The sequence below is a fragment of the Bombina bombina genome, chromosome 3 (assembly GCF_027579735.1).
Source record: "Bombina bombina isolate aBomBom1 chromosome 3, aBomBom1.pri, whole genome shotgun sequence".
In the NCBI taxonomy this organism is placed as follows: Eukaryota; Metazoa; Chordata; class Amphibia; order Anura; family Bombinatoridae; genus Bombina; species Bombina bombina.
This window is the reverse complement of record NC_069501.1, coordinates 36,281,883-36,299,032: the sequence shown is the minus strand read 5'-3', so window position 1 is coordinate 36,299,032 and position 17,150 is coordinate 36,281,883. Positions and strand designations below refer to the sequence as shown.

The 17,150-nt window shown below is 38.6% G+C and overlaps 1 protein-coding gene across 1 annotated transcript in view; it reads right to left on the bottom strand.

Annotated features, from left to right (window-relative positions):
* Window positions 1-17,150, bottom strand: part of CFAP91 (cilia and flagella associated protein 91) — a 241,352-nt gene that overhangs the window by 59,715 nt on the left and 164,487 nt on the right. Inside the window, exons 16-17 of the mRNA XM_053705787.1 lie at window positions 2,310-2,401; window positions 649-813 (exon numbers count right to left, since the gene is read on the bottom strand). Of these exons, the coding sequence (XP_053561762.1) occupies window positions 659-813; window positions 2,310-2,401 (247 nt within the window). The 3' untranslated portion in view covers window positions 649-658. The remainder of the gene's footprint in view (window positions 1-648; window positions 814-2,309; window positions 2,402-17,150) is intronic.

Here is a 17,150-nt window from a genome sequence, read left to right as displayed (position 1 = left end):
TAAACAAACCTTGTGAGGGGATATTAGTGCCACCTGGTCACCTGGTCACTAGTGATCAGAGACCCAGTCCCCTTCATATGCTCTCATAGGGGATGATGTCCTCAGGAATTATAAATAAAAAACAGGACTTACCCTCCAGGTTCGTTGCTGTGGAGCAGTCACAGCACTTCTAGGTCTGACAGCACCAATCTTCCTCTGAGAGGGACCTGGGGCACAAAGGAAAGGAGTGTAAGCTTACACCGGTTGCCAGAAGGGGTGTTAGCAGAAACAAACTGGAAGGAGGCATAGAAAGCTTCCCAGCAACATCCAGCAGATAACTCTCACCCAAACTCTTACTAAGAGAATGACATGGTTACCAAAACATATCCCAGTTCTTTCTTGCAGGAAACAATCCATTAAAGAATTTAAATCAAATTTTCTTCAGAGCACTTTCTCTGCCTACCTCCTAGTAGACAAATAATTACTGGTGAAGTAGGGGAAGTGGGAGGGATACTTAATGCTTTGGCTGGGGTGTCTTTGCCTCTTCCTGGTGGCCAGATGCTCTATTCCCAACAGTAATGAATTCATTCATGGACTCTCCCTGCGCTGTCAGGAGTATGGTACATGGTTATGAGGCAGAATCAGTTATTGGTTACAATTTATAGGCACCTGGCAGATGTCACTCCTGCACTTGTCCTCCTGTGTCACTCTCAGTGTGTGGGGGAGATGTTTCACAGTGGGGGGAAGCACTTGTCACCTGTCCCAGAAGCTCCTCAGTATTCCCATGAATGATACGGTGAGCCGCCTGAATGTGTCTTCTCTGGGAACCTTTCACTGTGGGAACAAAACAACACAGGTTACAAATAAATGCATACAGTTCCATGAAAGAGGGAAATAACGCACTTTATGCTCTGCCCTTGTACATCGCAAGCACATTTGGTGATTTTTGCCAGATGTTAAAACGCTTTATTGTTGCTCTATTACTTAACATAACTATGTGTTTAACCTCTCCAATTCAGATCTAGAGCAGCAATGCACTACTGGGAGCTAGCTGGACACATCCTGTGAGCAAATGACAAGAAGCTTATGTGTGTAACCACCAATCAGCAGTTAGCTTCCAGTAGTGCATTGATGCTCCTGAGCCTACCTAGGTATTCTTTTGAACAAAGGATATCAATAGAACAAAACAAATTGGATAATAGAAAACCTCTCTTGCAAGTGCTTCTGTGCCTTGGTTATAAGCAGCCTCTCCTGCAAGTGCTTCTGTACCCTGGTTATAAGCAGCCTCACCTGCAAGTGCTTCTGTACCCTGGTTATAAGCAGCCTCACCTGCAAGTGCTTCTGTACCCTGGTTATAAGCAGGATCTCCTGCAAGCGCTTCTGTGCCTTGGTTATAAGCAGCCTCTCCTGCAAGCGCTGCTGTGCCTTCGTTATAAGCAGCCTCTCCTGCAAGTGCTTCTGTACCCTTGCTATAATCAGCCTATCCTGCAAGCGCTTATGTGCCTTGGTTATAAGCAGGATCTCCTGGAAGAACTTCTGTACCATGGTTATAAGCAGGATCTCCTGGAAGAACTTCTGTACCATGGTTATAAGCTGCCTCTCCTGCAAGTGCTTCTGTGCCTTGGTTATAAGCAGCCTCTGCTGCAAGAACTTCTGTACCCTGGTTATAAACAGCCACTGTTATATTAATATACTTTTTGCCTTTGTGATTACCTTGTATCTAAGCCTTTGCAGACTGCCCCCTTATTTCAGATCTTTTAACACACTTGTATTATAGCCAATCAGTGCTGATTTCTAGGTAAATCCACAGGAGTGAGCACAATGTTATCTATATGGCACACATGAGCTCTCTAGATGTGAAAAACTGTCCAAATGCACTGATATAATAGGCGGCCTTCAACAGCATGAGCCTACCTAGGTTTAGTTTTCAAAAAAGAATACAAACAGAACACATTTTATGATAAAAGTAAATAGAAACGTTCTTTAAAATTGCATGCCCTATCTGAATCTTGAACATTTCATTTTGACAAGACTGTCCCTTTAAATGAATATTGTTTCAGCATTTACGAAACAAATACACAGAGGTCTTATAACACAGTTAGGAATTACACTGACACCTTGTGGTCATATAGTAGAACTGTATCTACTACAACTAGAGTGATAATACTGCTGTGGTGTGAAAACAAACACATAACATGCAATACCATCTGGTTCTTGTATAGGGAATGAAATAGCTGAGAGACAGAATGGAGAGGTGCACCAGGTTATAGCTATAAATGTAAACACCTATCGGATTTTATGTTTTGTTATTCCGTAAGGCAGCTGCTCACCTCTCTCACGCACAGACGTCTTCTGGACCTCTGGGATGAGGAAGCTGTAGACCATCTCAGCCACAATCTCTTCGGACTGCAGGCGGCTTCGGCTACAAATACACAACAACAATTACTGAGCTGGGTTATTTGATTCAAATCTATTTCAAAATGTTAAAAACCTTGTGATAGGAAACCCATTTTATCTAATGAATCTCAAATGCATCTGTGCTATATCTTTACACCTTACACTTTTGTTAACTTGTTATATTTTACAGCTTGGACATCGTTTCTTGCAAGTTTTTTTGCCATAGAAACATTGATTTTGATTGAAGAAAAAAGCCACAGGCCAATCAAGTCTACCAAAAATGTCCTAAAAGTGTAAACGTATATAGTTTTTAAGATATCCGTATGTTTATTCCAGGCAGTAATTAGTATGTAGGATAGCCGTATGTTTATCCCGTGCAGTAATTAGTATGTAGGATAGCCGTATGTTTATCCCAGGCATTAATTAGTATGTAGGATAGCCGTATGTTTATCCCAGGCATTAATTAGTATGTAGGATAGCCGTATGTTTATCCCAGGCAGCAATTAGTATGTAGGATAGCCTTATGCTTATCCCAGGCATTAATTAGTATGTAGGATAGCCGTATGTTTATCCCAGGCAGTAGTTAGTATGTAGGATAGCCTTATGCTTATCCCAGGCATTAATTAGTATGTAGGATAGCCGTATGTTTATCCCAGGCAGTAATTAGTATGTAGGATAGCCATATGTTTATCCCGGGCAGTAATTAGTATGTAGGATAGCCTTATGCTTATCCCAGGCATTAATTAGTATGTAGGATAGCCGTATGTTTATCCCAGGCAGTAATTAGTTTATAGGATAGCCGTATGTTTATCCCAGGCAGTAATTAGTATGTAGGATAGCCTTATGCTTATCCCAGGCATTAATTAGTATATAGGATAGCCTTATGCTTATCCCAGGCATTAATTAGTATGTAGGATAGCCGTATGTTTATCCCAGGCATTAATTAGTATGTAGGATAGCCGTATGTTTATCCCAGGCAGTAATTAGTTTATAGGATAGCCGTATGTTTATCCCAGGCATTAATTAGTATATAGGATAGCCTTATGCTTATCCCAGGCATTAATTAGTATATAGGATAGCCTTATGCTTATCCCAGGCATTAATTAGTATGTAGGATAGCCGTATGTTTATCCCAGGCAGTAATTAGTATGTAGGATAGCCATATGTTTATCCCGGCCAGAAATTAGTATGTAGGATAGCCTTATGCTTATCCCAAGCATTAATTAGTATGTAGGATAGCCTTATGCTTATCCCAGGCATTAATTAGTATATAGGATAGCCTTATGCTTATCCCAGGCATTAATAAGTATATAGGATAGCCTTATGCTTATCCCAGGCATTAATTAGTATGTAGAATAGCCGTATGTTTATCCCAGGCAGTAATTAGTATGTAGGATAGCCATATGTTTATCCCAGGCAGTAATTAGTATGTAGGATAGCCATATGTTTATCCCAGGCAGTAATTAGTATATAGGATAGCCGTATGTTTATCCAAGGCAGTAATTAGTATGTAGGATAGCCATATGTTTATCCCAGGCAGTAATTAGTATATAGGATAGACGTATGTTTATCCCAGGCAGTAATTAGTATGTAGGATAGCCATATGTTTATCCCAGGCATTAATTAGTATGTAGGATAGCCTTATGCTTATCACAGGCAGTAATTAGTATGTAGGATAGCCATATGTTTATCCCAGGCAGTAATTAGTACGTAGGATAGCCGTATGTTTATCCCAGGCATTAATTAGTATATAGGATAGACGTATGTTTATCCCAGGCAGTAATTAGTATGTAGGATAGCCATATGTTTACCCCAGGCATTAATTAGTATATAGGATAGCCGTATGTTTATCCCAGGCATTATTTAGTATATAGGATAGGCGTATGTTTATCCCAGGCATTAATTAGTATATAGGATAGCCATATGTTTATCCCAGGCATTAATTAGTATGTAGGATAGCCTTATGCTTATCCCAGGCAGTAATTAGTAGGTAGAATAGCCTTATGCTTATCCTGGGCAGTAATTAGTATATAGGATAGCCGTATGTTTATACCAGGCATTAATTAGTATATAGGATAGCCGTATGTTTATCTAAGGCAGTAATTAATATGTAGGATAGCCGTATGTTTATCCCAGGCATTTATTAATATGTAGGATAGCCGTATGTTTATCCCAGGCATTAATTAGTATATAGGATAGCCTTATGCTTATTCCAGGCATTAATTAGTATATAGGATAGCCTTATGCTTATTCCAGGCATTAATTAGTATGTAGGATAGCCTTATGCTTATTCCAGGCATTAATTAGTATGTAGAATAGCCTTATGCTTATCCCAGGCAGTAATTTGTATTTAGTATAGCTTAATGGTTATCCCAGGCAGTAATTAGTATGTAGGATAGCCTTATGGTTATCCCAGGCAGTAATAAGTACATAGGATAGCCTTATGCTTATCTCAGGCATTAGTTAGTATGTAGAATAGCCCTATGCTTAACCCAGACATTAATTAGTATGTAGGATAGCCTTATGCTTATTCCAGGCTTTAATTAGTATGTAGTATAGCTTAATGCTTATCCCAGGCATTAATTCCCAGGCCTTAATCAGTATGTAAGATAGCCTTATGCTTATCCCAGGCATTAATTAGTATGTAAGATAGCCTAATGCTTATCTCAGGCATTAATTAGTATGTAGGATAGCTGTATGTTTATCCCAGGCATTAATTAGTATGTAGTATAGCCCAATGATTATCCAAGACAGTCATTAGTATGTAGGATAGCCTTATGCTTATCCCAGGCAGTAATTAGTATAGAGGATAGCCTTATGCTTATCCAAGGCATTTATTAGTATGTAGTATAGCCCAATGATTATACTAGGCAGTAATTAATATGTAGGATAGCCATATGTTTATCCCAGGCATTAATTAGTATGTAGTATAGCCTTATGCTTATCCCAGGCATTAATTAGTATGTAGTATAGCCCAATGCTTATTCAAGACATTAATTAGTATATATGATAGCTGTATGTTTATCCAAGGCATTAGTCTGAAGGATAACCATATATTTATCCAAGGCATTAATTAGTATGTAGGATAGCCTTTTGCTTATACAAGACATTAATTAGTATCTAGGATAGTCTTATGCTTATTGCAGGAATTAATTAGTATGTAGGATAGCCTTATGCGTAACACAGGCATTAATTAGTATGTAGGATAGCCTTATGCTTATCCCAGGCATTAATTAGTATGTAAGATAGCCTTATGCTTATCACAGGTACTAATTAGTATGTAGGATAGCCTTATGCTTATCCCAGGCAGTAATTAAAACATATGATAGCCTTATGCTTATTCCAGGCATTAATTAGTATGTATGGTAGCCTTATGCTTATTCCAGGCATTAATTAGTATATAGAATAGCCTTATGCTTACCCCGGGCATTAATTCGTATGTAAGATAGCCTTATGCTTATACCAGGCAGTAATTGGTACTTAGGATAGCCTTATGCTTATCCCAGCCATTAATTAGTATGTAGGATAGCCTTATGCTTATCCCATGCATTAATTAGTACATAGGATAGCCTTATGCTTATTCCAGACATTAATTAGTATGTAGGATAGCCTTATGCTTATCCCAGGCATTAATTAGTATGTAGGATAGCCTGTTGCTTATACAAGACATTAATTAGTATGTAGGATAGCCTTATGCTTATCTCAGGCATTAATTAGCATGCAGGATAGCCTTATGCTTATCTCAGGCATTAAATAGTATTCAGGATAACCCTATGCTTATACCAGGCATTAATTAGTATGTAGGATAGCCTTATGCTTATCCCAGGAAGTAATTAGTATGTAGGATAGCCTTATGCTTATCCCAGCCATTAATTAGTATGTAGGATAGCCTTATGCTTATTAAAGGAAGTAATTAGTATATAGGATAGCCTTATGCTTATCCCGGGCATTAATTAGTATGCAAGATAGCCTTATGCTTATACCAGGCTGTAATTAGTACTTAGGATAGCCTTATGCTTATCCAAGGCATTTATTAGTATGTAGTATAGCCCAATGATTATACTAGGCAGTAATTAATATGTAGGATAGCCATATGTTTATCCCAGGCATTAATTAGTATGTAGTATAGCCCAATGCTTATTCAAGACATTAATTAGTATATATGATAGCTGTATGTTTATCCAAGGCATTAGTCTGAAGGATAACCATATATTTATCCAAGGCATTAATTAGTATGTAGGATAGCCTTTTGCTTATACAAGACATTAATTAGTATCTAGGATAGTCTTATGCTTATTGCAGGAATTAATTAGTATGTAGGATAGCCTTATGCGTAACACAGGCATTAATTAGTATGTAGGATAGCCTTATGCTTATCCCAGGCATTAATTAGTATGTAAGATAGCCTTATGCTTATCACAGGTACTAATTAGTATGTAGGATAGCCTTATGCTTATCCCAGGCAGTAATTAAAACATATGATAGCCTTATGCTTATTCCAGGCATTAATTAGTATGTATGGTAGCCTTATGCTTATTCCAGGCATTAATTAGTATATAGAATAGCCTTATGCTTACCCCGGGCATTAATTAGTATGTAAGATAGCCTTATGCTTATACCAGGCAGTAATTGGTACTTAGGATAGCCTTATGCTTATCCCAGCCATTAATTAGTATGTAGGATAGCCTTATGCTTATCCCATGCATTAATTAGTACATAGGATAGCCTTATGCTTATTCCAGGCATTAATTAGTATGTAGGATAGCCTTATGCTTATCCCAGGCATTAATTAGTATGTAGGATAGCCTGTTGCTTATACAAGACATTAATTAGTATGTAGGATAGCCTTATGCGTAACACAGGCATTAATTAGTATATAGGATAGCCTTATGCTTATCCCAGGCATTAATTAGTATGCAAGATAGCCTTATGCTTATCTCAGGCATTAATTAGCATGCATGATAGCCTTATGCTTATCTCAGGCATTAATTAGTATGCAGGATAGCCCTATGCTTATACCAGGCATTAATTAGTATGTAGGATAGCCTTATGCTTATCCCAGGAAGTAATTAGTATGTAGGATAGCCTTATGCTTATCCCAGCCATTAATTAGTATGTAGGATAGCCTTATGCTTATTCCAAGAAGTAATTAGTATATAGGATAGCCTTATGCTTATCCCAGGCAGTAATTAAAACATATGATAGCCTTATGCTTATTCCAGGCATTAATTAGTATGTATGGTAGCCTTATGCTTATTCCAGGCATTAATTAGTATATAGAATAGCCTTATGCTTACCCCGGGCATTAATTAGTATGTAAGATAGCCTTATGCTTATACCAGGCAGTAATTGGTACTTAGGATAGCCTTATGCTTATCCCAGCCATTAATTAGTATGTAGGATAGCCTTATGCTTATCCCATGCATTAATTAGTACATAGGATAGCCTTATGCTTATTCCAGGCATTAATTAGTATGTAGGATAGCCTTATGCTTATCCCAGGCATTAATTAGTATGTAGGATAGCCTGTTGCTTATACAAGACATTAATTAGTATGTAGGATAGCCTTATGCGTAACACAGGCATTAATTAGTATATAGGATAGCCTTATGCTTATCCCAGGCATTAATTAGTATGCAAGATAGCCTTATGCTTATCTCAGGCATTAATTAGCATGCATGATAGCCTTATGCTTATCTCAGGCATTAATTAGTATGCAGGATAGCCCTATGCTTATACCAGGCATTAATTAGTATGTAGGATAGCCTTATGCTTATCCCAGGAAGTAATTAGTATGTAGGATAGCCTTATGCTTATCCCAGCCATTAATTAGTATGTAGGATAGCCTTATGCTTATTCCAAGAAGTAATTAGTATATAGGATAGCCTTATGCTTATCCCGGGCATTAATTAGTATGCAAGATAGCCTTATACTTATACCAGGCTGTAATTAGTACTTAGGATAGCCTTATGCTTATCCCAGCAATTAATTAGTATGTAGGATAGTCTAATGGTTATCCCAGGCAGTAATAAGTACATAGGATAGCCTTATGTTTATCCTAGGCATTAGTTAGTATGTAGTATAACTTAATGCTTATCCCAGGCAGTAATTAGTATGTAGGTTAGCGTTATGGTTATCCCAGGCAGTAATTAGTATGTAGGATAGCCTTATGTTTATCCAAGGCATTTATTAGTACATAGTATTAATTAGTATATATGATAGCTGTATGTTTATCCAAGGCATTAGTCTGAAGGATAACCATATGTTTATCCAAGTCAATAATTAGTATGTAGGATAGTCTTATGCTTATTGCAGGCATTAATTAGTATGTAGGATAGCCTTATGCTTAGCCCAGGCATTAATTAGTATGTAAGATAGCCTTATGCTTATCTCAGGCATCAATTAGTATGCAGGATAGTCTTATGCTTATCCCAGGCATTAATTAGTATGTAGGATAGCCCTAGGCTTATACCAGGCATTAATTAGTATGTAGGATAGCCTTATGTTTATCTCAGGCAGTAATTAGTATGTAGGATAGCCTTATGCTTATCCAAGCCATAAATTAGTATGTAGAATAGCCTTATGTTTATTCCAGGCATTAGTTAGTAAATAGGACAGCCATGTGTTTCTTCCAGGCATTAATTAGTATGTAAGATAACCTTATGCTTATCACGGACAGTAATAAGTATGTAGGATAGCCTTATGCTTATCCCAGGCAATAATTAGTACGTAGGATAGCCTTATGCTTATCACAGGCACTAATTCGTATATAGGATAGCCTTATGCTTATCCCAGGCATTAATTAGTACATATGATAGCCTTATGCTTATTCCAGGCATTAATTAGTATGTAGGATAGCCTTATGCTTATCCCGGGCATTAATAAGTATATAGGATAGCCTTATGCTTATCCCGGGCATTAATTAGTATGTAAGATAGCCTTATGCTTATACCAGGCAGTAATTAGTACTTAGGATAGCCTTATGCTTATCCCAGGCATTAATTAGTATGTAGGATAGCCTTATGCTTATCCCAGGAATTAATTAGTACATAGGATAGCCTTATGCTTATTCCAGGCATTAATTAGTACGTAGGATAGCCTTATGCTTATCCCAGACATTAATTAGTATGTAGGATAGCCTTATGCTTATTGCAGGGATTAATTAGTATGTAGAATAGCCGTATGCTTATCTCAGGGATTAATTAGTAAGTAGGATAGCCTTATGCTTATACCTAGCATTAATTAGTGTGTAGGATAGCCTTATGCTTATCCCAGGCATTAATTTGTATGTAGGATAGCCTTATGCTTATGCCAGGGATTCTTTATGTATCCCACAGTGTTTATCTTTACCACTTCAAATGAAAGTTTATTCCATGAATCAATCACCTTCTATTTTTCAATGTTAAAAGTTCTTGGGCTTGTTCTGTTCATGTGTTAAGGGGAAAGTAAAGGCAACAAATAAAATGTATGCTTACCTGATGAAATTCTTTCTTTCCGGGCATGGAGAGTCCACAATTTCATTCTAATTTCTAGTGGGAATTCTACTCCTGGCCAGCAGGAGGAGGCAAAGAGCACCCCAGCAGAGCTGTTAAGTGTCACTTCCTGTCAGGATCTTGTTCCACTTCCTTTGTTTTTACAAGTAATGTAACTTAGTAAACAGATCACAATTGCAGACAAATGTTATGTTTGTACCACACAAGGATATACTATTAATATTGAGGACTAATAGCAATTTACATGAGTGGAGTTGATACAGTAATGGGATAGATTGTAATAAGATAGTTATTCAATCATAAGATAGAATTCAGAGCAGTTGCTGAGATACAATAAGTAATGGTTGCCAGAGCACTGGGAGTGAGACCAAACTTCCGTTAAGATTTTAAGGAAATACTGGTATGATCACTTGAGCATGTAAACTTAGTTACGGCAATAGGATTTATCACTTCTAGAGATATTCAGCACTTGCGCTGAGGAGAGGAGACGTTGCAACACAAGCGAGGACAAAAAGTAACAGCTGAGCTTGTCAGAGCTGCGAGGAGTGAAGCTGTGAACTGTTTAAACTGCACCTGCAGTTTCCAATGCAGAGCGGAGGCGAGTGGGCGTGAGCCGACAGTGTCGGGCAAGAGTGACAGATGACATCACACGCTGAAGTTTGCTACAGTCCAAGTACAGAAATTGCAAATAGAAAGTCCTGTAAGGTAACTGCTGTAATCCAAATATTGTATGTAGCTGAGGTGGCAGCACAACGGCTGATGAATGAACTGTGAGCCAGGGAATTAACTTTTCAGATGATGTGAAAGCGTTAGTGATATGGAGGCGATTACTCCTTTTAAATCCGTTTCTCTTCTAAGCTGCTGAGCAGAGATGATAAGGAAATCACTCTTATAATGCAGGAATGGATCAGTATTTCACATGAGATACAATGCAAATTGAGTAGACTTTGTAGTGAGCTCAGGTAGTAGAGACTTCTGTGTGCATAGAGTCTAAATTACTAAGCACTAGGAACAGGGCGTAGTTAGTATTTAAAGGTTCAGAAAGAGGCAGCTGTCATAGGTGGGAGGAACAGAGAATAATCCTGACACTTCCCTTAGCCATAATCCCAAATTATTCGGCCAAAGGAAAATGGAAAAAGAAGATAACACAAGGGTATAGAGGTGCCTGAGGTTTGTACCAAAGAACTGCCATCTTAAATTAAACTCTCCATGCCCGGAAAGAAATACATTTATCAGGTAAGCATCATTTTTTTTTTTCTTTCCTATGGCATGGAGAGTCCACAATTTCATTCCAATTACTAGTGGGAATCAATACCCAAGCTAGAGGACACAGAATGGAAGGGAGAGCAAGACAGGCGGACCTAAACAGAAGGCACCACCGCCTGAAGAACCTTTCTCCCAAAGGAAGCCTCAGCCGAGGCAAAAGTATCAAATTTGTATAATTTGGAAAAAGGAATGCAATGAGGACCATGTGGCCGCCTTGCAAATTTTTTCCACAGAAGTTTCATTTTTTAAAAACCCCTGAAGAAGGGACAGCCCTAGTGGAATGAGCGATAATACTCTCAGGAGGCTGCTGTCCAGCTGTCTCATAAGCTAACTTGATAACACTTCTCAACCAGAAAGAAAGAATATTAGACAAGGCTTTCTGACCCTTACTTTTATGAGAAAAAACAACAAACAGGACAGTTGATTGCCTAAAATCTTTAGATTAAAGTAAAATTTTTGAGCATGCACAACACTCAGGTTATGCAACAGGCTTCTGAGAAGAAGGATTAGGACAAAAGGAAGGAACAAACATTTCCTGATTGATATTGCTATCCGATAGTACCTTGGAAAAAAAATCCCAACTTAGTAAGAAGAACCACCCTATCCGCGTGAAAAAAAGGTAAGAAAAACAAAAAATGTTCCAAGATATCAACTGAATGCATAGGTTCAACAGAACCTGCTGCCAAACTCTAAGGACAAGGTTAAGACTCCATGGAGGAGCAACAGGAATAAACACAGGCCTGATTTTGACCTAGGCCTAAACAAACGATTGAACATCTGGCAGATCTGCCAGACAGAGTAAAAGTATAGACTGTACAGAAATCTGACCCTTCAGAGTACCGACTGACAAACCTTTCTCCAGTCCATCCTGAATAAAAGATAAAATATGAGGGATCTGCACCCGATACCAAGAGAAACCCTTCGATTCGCACCAATAAAGGTATTTACTCCACACTTTATGGTAAATCTTACAAGAAATAGGATTACGAGCCTGAAGCATCTTATCAATGACCTTCTCAGAAAAACCACGCCTAGCCAAAAACTAGGTGTTCAATCTCCAAACAGTCAGCTTCAGAGAGTCTAGATTCGGATGGAGGAAAGGACCCTGAAAAAGGTCCCTCCTCAGAGGAAACCTCCAATGGAAAAGAGATGACATCTCACCAGATTCACAAAATAGATCCTGCGAGGCAAGACAGGAGCTATTGGAATCACCAACACCCTTTCCTGATTGATACGAGCTATTACTCGAGGAAGGAGAGCAAACGGAGGAAACAGGTATGCTAGATCGAAGTCCCAAGGGACCACCAGAGGGCTGATCAGAACTGTTTGAGGATCTCTTGATCTTGACCCATACCTTGGAAAGCTTGGTGTTTAGATGAGACGCCATCAGATCCAACTCTGGAACCCACACCTGAGGGTTATCATTGTGAATACTTCCTGATGGAGAGCCCACTCCCCGGGACGAAAAAAGTCTGTCTGCTCGGAAATCCGCTTCCCAGTTGACCACCCCTGGGATGTGGATAGCAGAAAGGAGACAATCGTGAGACTCCGCCCAGCGAAGAACGCGAGTCACTTCCTTCATGGCTAAGGAACTCCAAGATCCTCCCTGGTGGTAGACATATGCCACCAAGGAGATGTTATCCGACTGAAATCTGATAAAACAGACCAAACCTAGTAGAGGCCAAGTAGATAGAGCAGAGAAGGTTGCTCTCAAATCTAAAATGTTTATTGGGATTAAAGACTCTCTTGAGTCCAAAGACCCTGAGCCTTTAAAGAACCCCAAACTGCTCCTCAGCCTGACAGGCTGGCAATCTGTGGTCACAAACTCCTGTGATCGTTTTAGGAAGTCTGATGGTCATGAGAAATCCACCAAGATAGAGAGTCTCTCTTAGGAAGTCTTGAACTATCCTTTAAGAGAGATCAGAGTGGTCTCCGTTCCATAGTCTGAGCATGCATAACTATAGAGGTCTCAGATGAAAATGAACAAAAAGAATAATATCCAAGAAAGCAACCAATAGACCAATCAAGAATTATGGATTTTCCGACATCCGTCAGGAAAATCAACATGGGCAGAGAATCTATGATCGTTCCCAAAAAGTACACCTCTGAATGAGATCTTGCTAACTGAAAAGATGGCGCCTGAACCAAAATGTTGTCCAGTTATGGCGCCACCGTTACTCCCTGAGATCTGACCACTGCTAAAAGGGCCTTTAAAAACTTTGTAAAGATTCAAGGAACTGTAGCAAGGCCAAAGGAAAGTACTACAAACTGGAAGAGTTTGACTAGAAAGGCTGTGAATGGGAACATGAAGATACTCATCCTTCAGGTCTATGGTAGTCATAAACTGACCCTCCTGAACCAAAAGTAGAATGGAACAAATAGTCTCCATTTTGAAGGACGGAACCTACAGAAATTTGTTGAGACACTTGAGGTCCAATATGGGTCGGAAAGTTCCCTCTTTCTTGGGAACCACAAAAAAGATTGAATAGAATCCTAGATCCGGTTCCGCCACAGGAACTGGAGCAATCACTCCCAGAGAAAATAAGTTCCTTACGCAGTTTAAGAAGGACTCTCTTTTCACCTGGATTGCAGATAACCTTAACAGAATAAATATGACTCTGAGGGGACAAGACTTGAATCATATCCTGTATCCCTGGGAAAATACTTCCACAGCTCAAGGATCTGGGACCTCTGGAATCCAAGCCTATGGAAAGAAGGAAAGCCTGCTCCCTAGTTAATCTATGATTGGATCGGGATGGCCCCCTTCATGCTGACTTAAATACAGAGGAAGGTTTTTTGAAATACTTCCCCTTATTCCAAGGTTGACCGGTTGACTCCATGAAGTCCTGGATTGCTCCGGCTTGGAAGAGGAAAATGAAGACTTTTGTCCCTTGAAGTTACTAAAGGAAACAAAAATTAGATTCTGTCGACCCTTAGGTCTACTCTTCCTGTCCTGAAGAAGAATTTCCCCCAGTAATTTTGGAAATGATCACGGCCAGACCAGGTCTAAATAAAGTCTTAATACAAAAAGGGGGGTGGAAAAAGCGCTGGAACTGTATACGTCAAATATATGTAAACAATTAGAATAAAATTCCTAAAATAATATTAAAAGACCATAAGTAAAATAAAAAACTATTTGCTTCTGAAATCAAATAAATGGTATTAGAGCTATAACATATATGACAAATACAAATAATGAAGCTATAATCAAGAACAAAAATGCTGTTATATACCCATATAGATATAGAATCAAATGAAAATAAAATTATTTTATGTGGTGTAAAAATATGTGATGAAAAAATATATATAAAAACATACACGGTTAAAATCACACACAGTTAAAATCAGAATGAGCGCACTAATAGCAGATTAAAGCTAAAATGAGCGCACCTAAAACAGATATCACAAATAATAGATATCACAAGGGGTTAAAACACACAATAGTGCAGATATCACAATGACTGACAGGACATTACAATTGCATAGGTAAAATTTCCCAAAAGTACAAAATGCAAGTTCCACATACAATAAGAAATACCAAATGTAGAAAATGCAAATTTGACAAATGTAGAAAATGCAGATTCCGCAAGAGTACAAAAAACAAACTAGTGCAAATCCTTGATAGGTTATAAGAACCTGATTTCGCAAGTGTCTTTAGGTAAAATGCAGTCCATGTTTTCAATTGTTCTTAATTTGCACAATAAATTAGTATCCAGAGTTTGTAGTGCAGCGTGCAATTGCATTGCTGCGTGCAAGGGATTTTCTGTAAAACACAGATAAATAACTTTTCTCAAAAGTATGCAAAGCGAATGTTTACCCGAACTTAGAGTTAAGTATCAGAAAATATGCTCCACTCCGAGTTTCAAAGCTGACCGGGTGTAGCTACGTAAGACTGTGAACTGGTCAACGTCCGCCAAGTAGCTGGATCGGATGTCTCAGAGGTCTGGAACTTCAGACTACGGTGGCCTTTCTCCACCAAAAATAAAGTCTTGCCCTTAAAAGGCAAGGACAGAAAATTGAATTTGGATGTAACATCTGCCGACCAAGAATTTAGCTATAGAGCTCTGCAAGCTAGAACCGCAATGATAGAAAATTTGGCTCCCAGCCTAACCACTAGCATGCTTGTATCACAGATAAACGAAATAGCCAGCCTTAGAGCCTTGATTCTATCAAGGATCTCCTCTATAGTAGTCTCCTCTTAAATTAGATCAGAAAAGGAGTTGCACCAGTAAGATGCGCACCTGCAAATGTAGCAAAACTTGCCACCGGTAGCCATAGTAAACCCTGATGAATGTACATCTTTCTTTAGGCTTCCAGCTTCTTAACCATAGGATCCTTGAAGAAGCACTATCCTTGAGCAGGATAGTAGTGCTTTAGGATAGAGTGGAGATAGCAACCTTTACCTTAGTTACAGAGCTCCACAAGTCACAAACAGAATCAGTAACAGGAAACATCTTCTTGAAAACAGGGGACGGGGAATAATCCCTGGCTTCTCACATTCCTGAGCTATAATGTCCGACATTCGATCTGGAACTGGAGTTATTACTACAACTGAATGTTTGATATCAAACACGCTGATAAGCGTATTAGACTACTTTGGAGTCTCAGCAACAGAGGAGTCGGAGTCCTCCAAGGTAGCAAGAACCTCCCTCAATAGCAATTGGAGGTGTTCCAGCTTAAATATAAAATTAACCTCTTCTGGGTCTGCAGTACGAGTCACTGCAAACTCAGAATCAGAGATCTTGCCCTCAGAAGCTACTGAGGACTAATTTTCATCAGATAACAGAGAGACTGACTGACGCAAACTTAGCGGAGTCAGAACTCTAGCAAGAAAAATATTCTTAGATTTCCTCTTTCTATTACCAGCAACAGGAAAAGCTAATAAGGCTGCAGAAACTGCAGAAGATAGTTTGCGCAGCAAAATCCCCTAGAAAAATATACCTCCAGGAACTGGTTGAGAGGAACCGCAGGACACTGCATGTGACTGCTAAAGCTTGGGACGTTAAAGGTGGAAGCAGAGGCATATAATAAACAACATATATCTTTAGAGATAGACGGCTCTGAGAGGGTATTCTTATTTAAACAAAAAAAATAGTTTTAAAAAGAGGAGCAAAATTGCACAGAGAAAAAATATTTAGCATCTAAGCAAAAAGCATATATCAAAAGACAAAGACAAGAAAAATGTCATAAATCATAACTTAAAGGGATAGTAAACCCCAAAATTTTATTTTAGGAATCAGATAGAACATACAATTTTAAACAACTTTTCATTTTAATTCTATTATCAAATTTTCTTCATTCTCTTGTTATCCATTGCTGAAGGGACAGCATTGCACTACTGACAGGAAGCTGAAAATATCTATTTAGCCAATCACAAGAGACAAATGTGTGCAGGCACCAATTAGCAGCTAGCTCCCACTAGTGTAGGATATGTGCGTATTCATTTTTTAACAAGGGATACTAAGAGAACAAAGCACATTTGAAAATAGAAGTGAATGTAAAAGTGTCTTGAAATGACCTGTTCTATCTGAATCATGCAGGTTTATTTTTGACCTTCCTATCCCTTTAAGTTTTGTCCCAACCTAAATTGCTCTCCTAAATTAAACATATAAAATTACAATTTGTAAGAAAAATCTCAAATTAATATATATAATTAATTTAATATAACCTCTACCGGCACCAAAAGACCCCAGCACAGCTGAGGACTTACCCTCCTGGTCACCGGCAGGAAACGGAAGTATCCGATTTCAGCTTTCACATTTTTTTAAAAAGTCTGTCATTGTTCATGTTATCCACTTTAGACTCCAGAAAAAACATAATTTATGCTTACCTGATAAATTTATTTCTCTTGTAGTGTGTTCAGTCCACGGGTCATCCATTACTTATGGGATATATTCTCCTCCCCAACAGGAAGTTGCAAGAGGATCACCCAAGCAGAGCTGCTATATAGCTCCTCCCCTCACATGTCATATCCAGTCATTCAACCGAAAACAAGACGAGAAAGGAAAAACTATA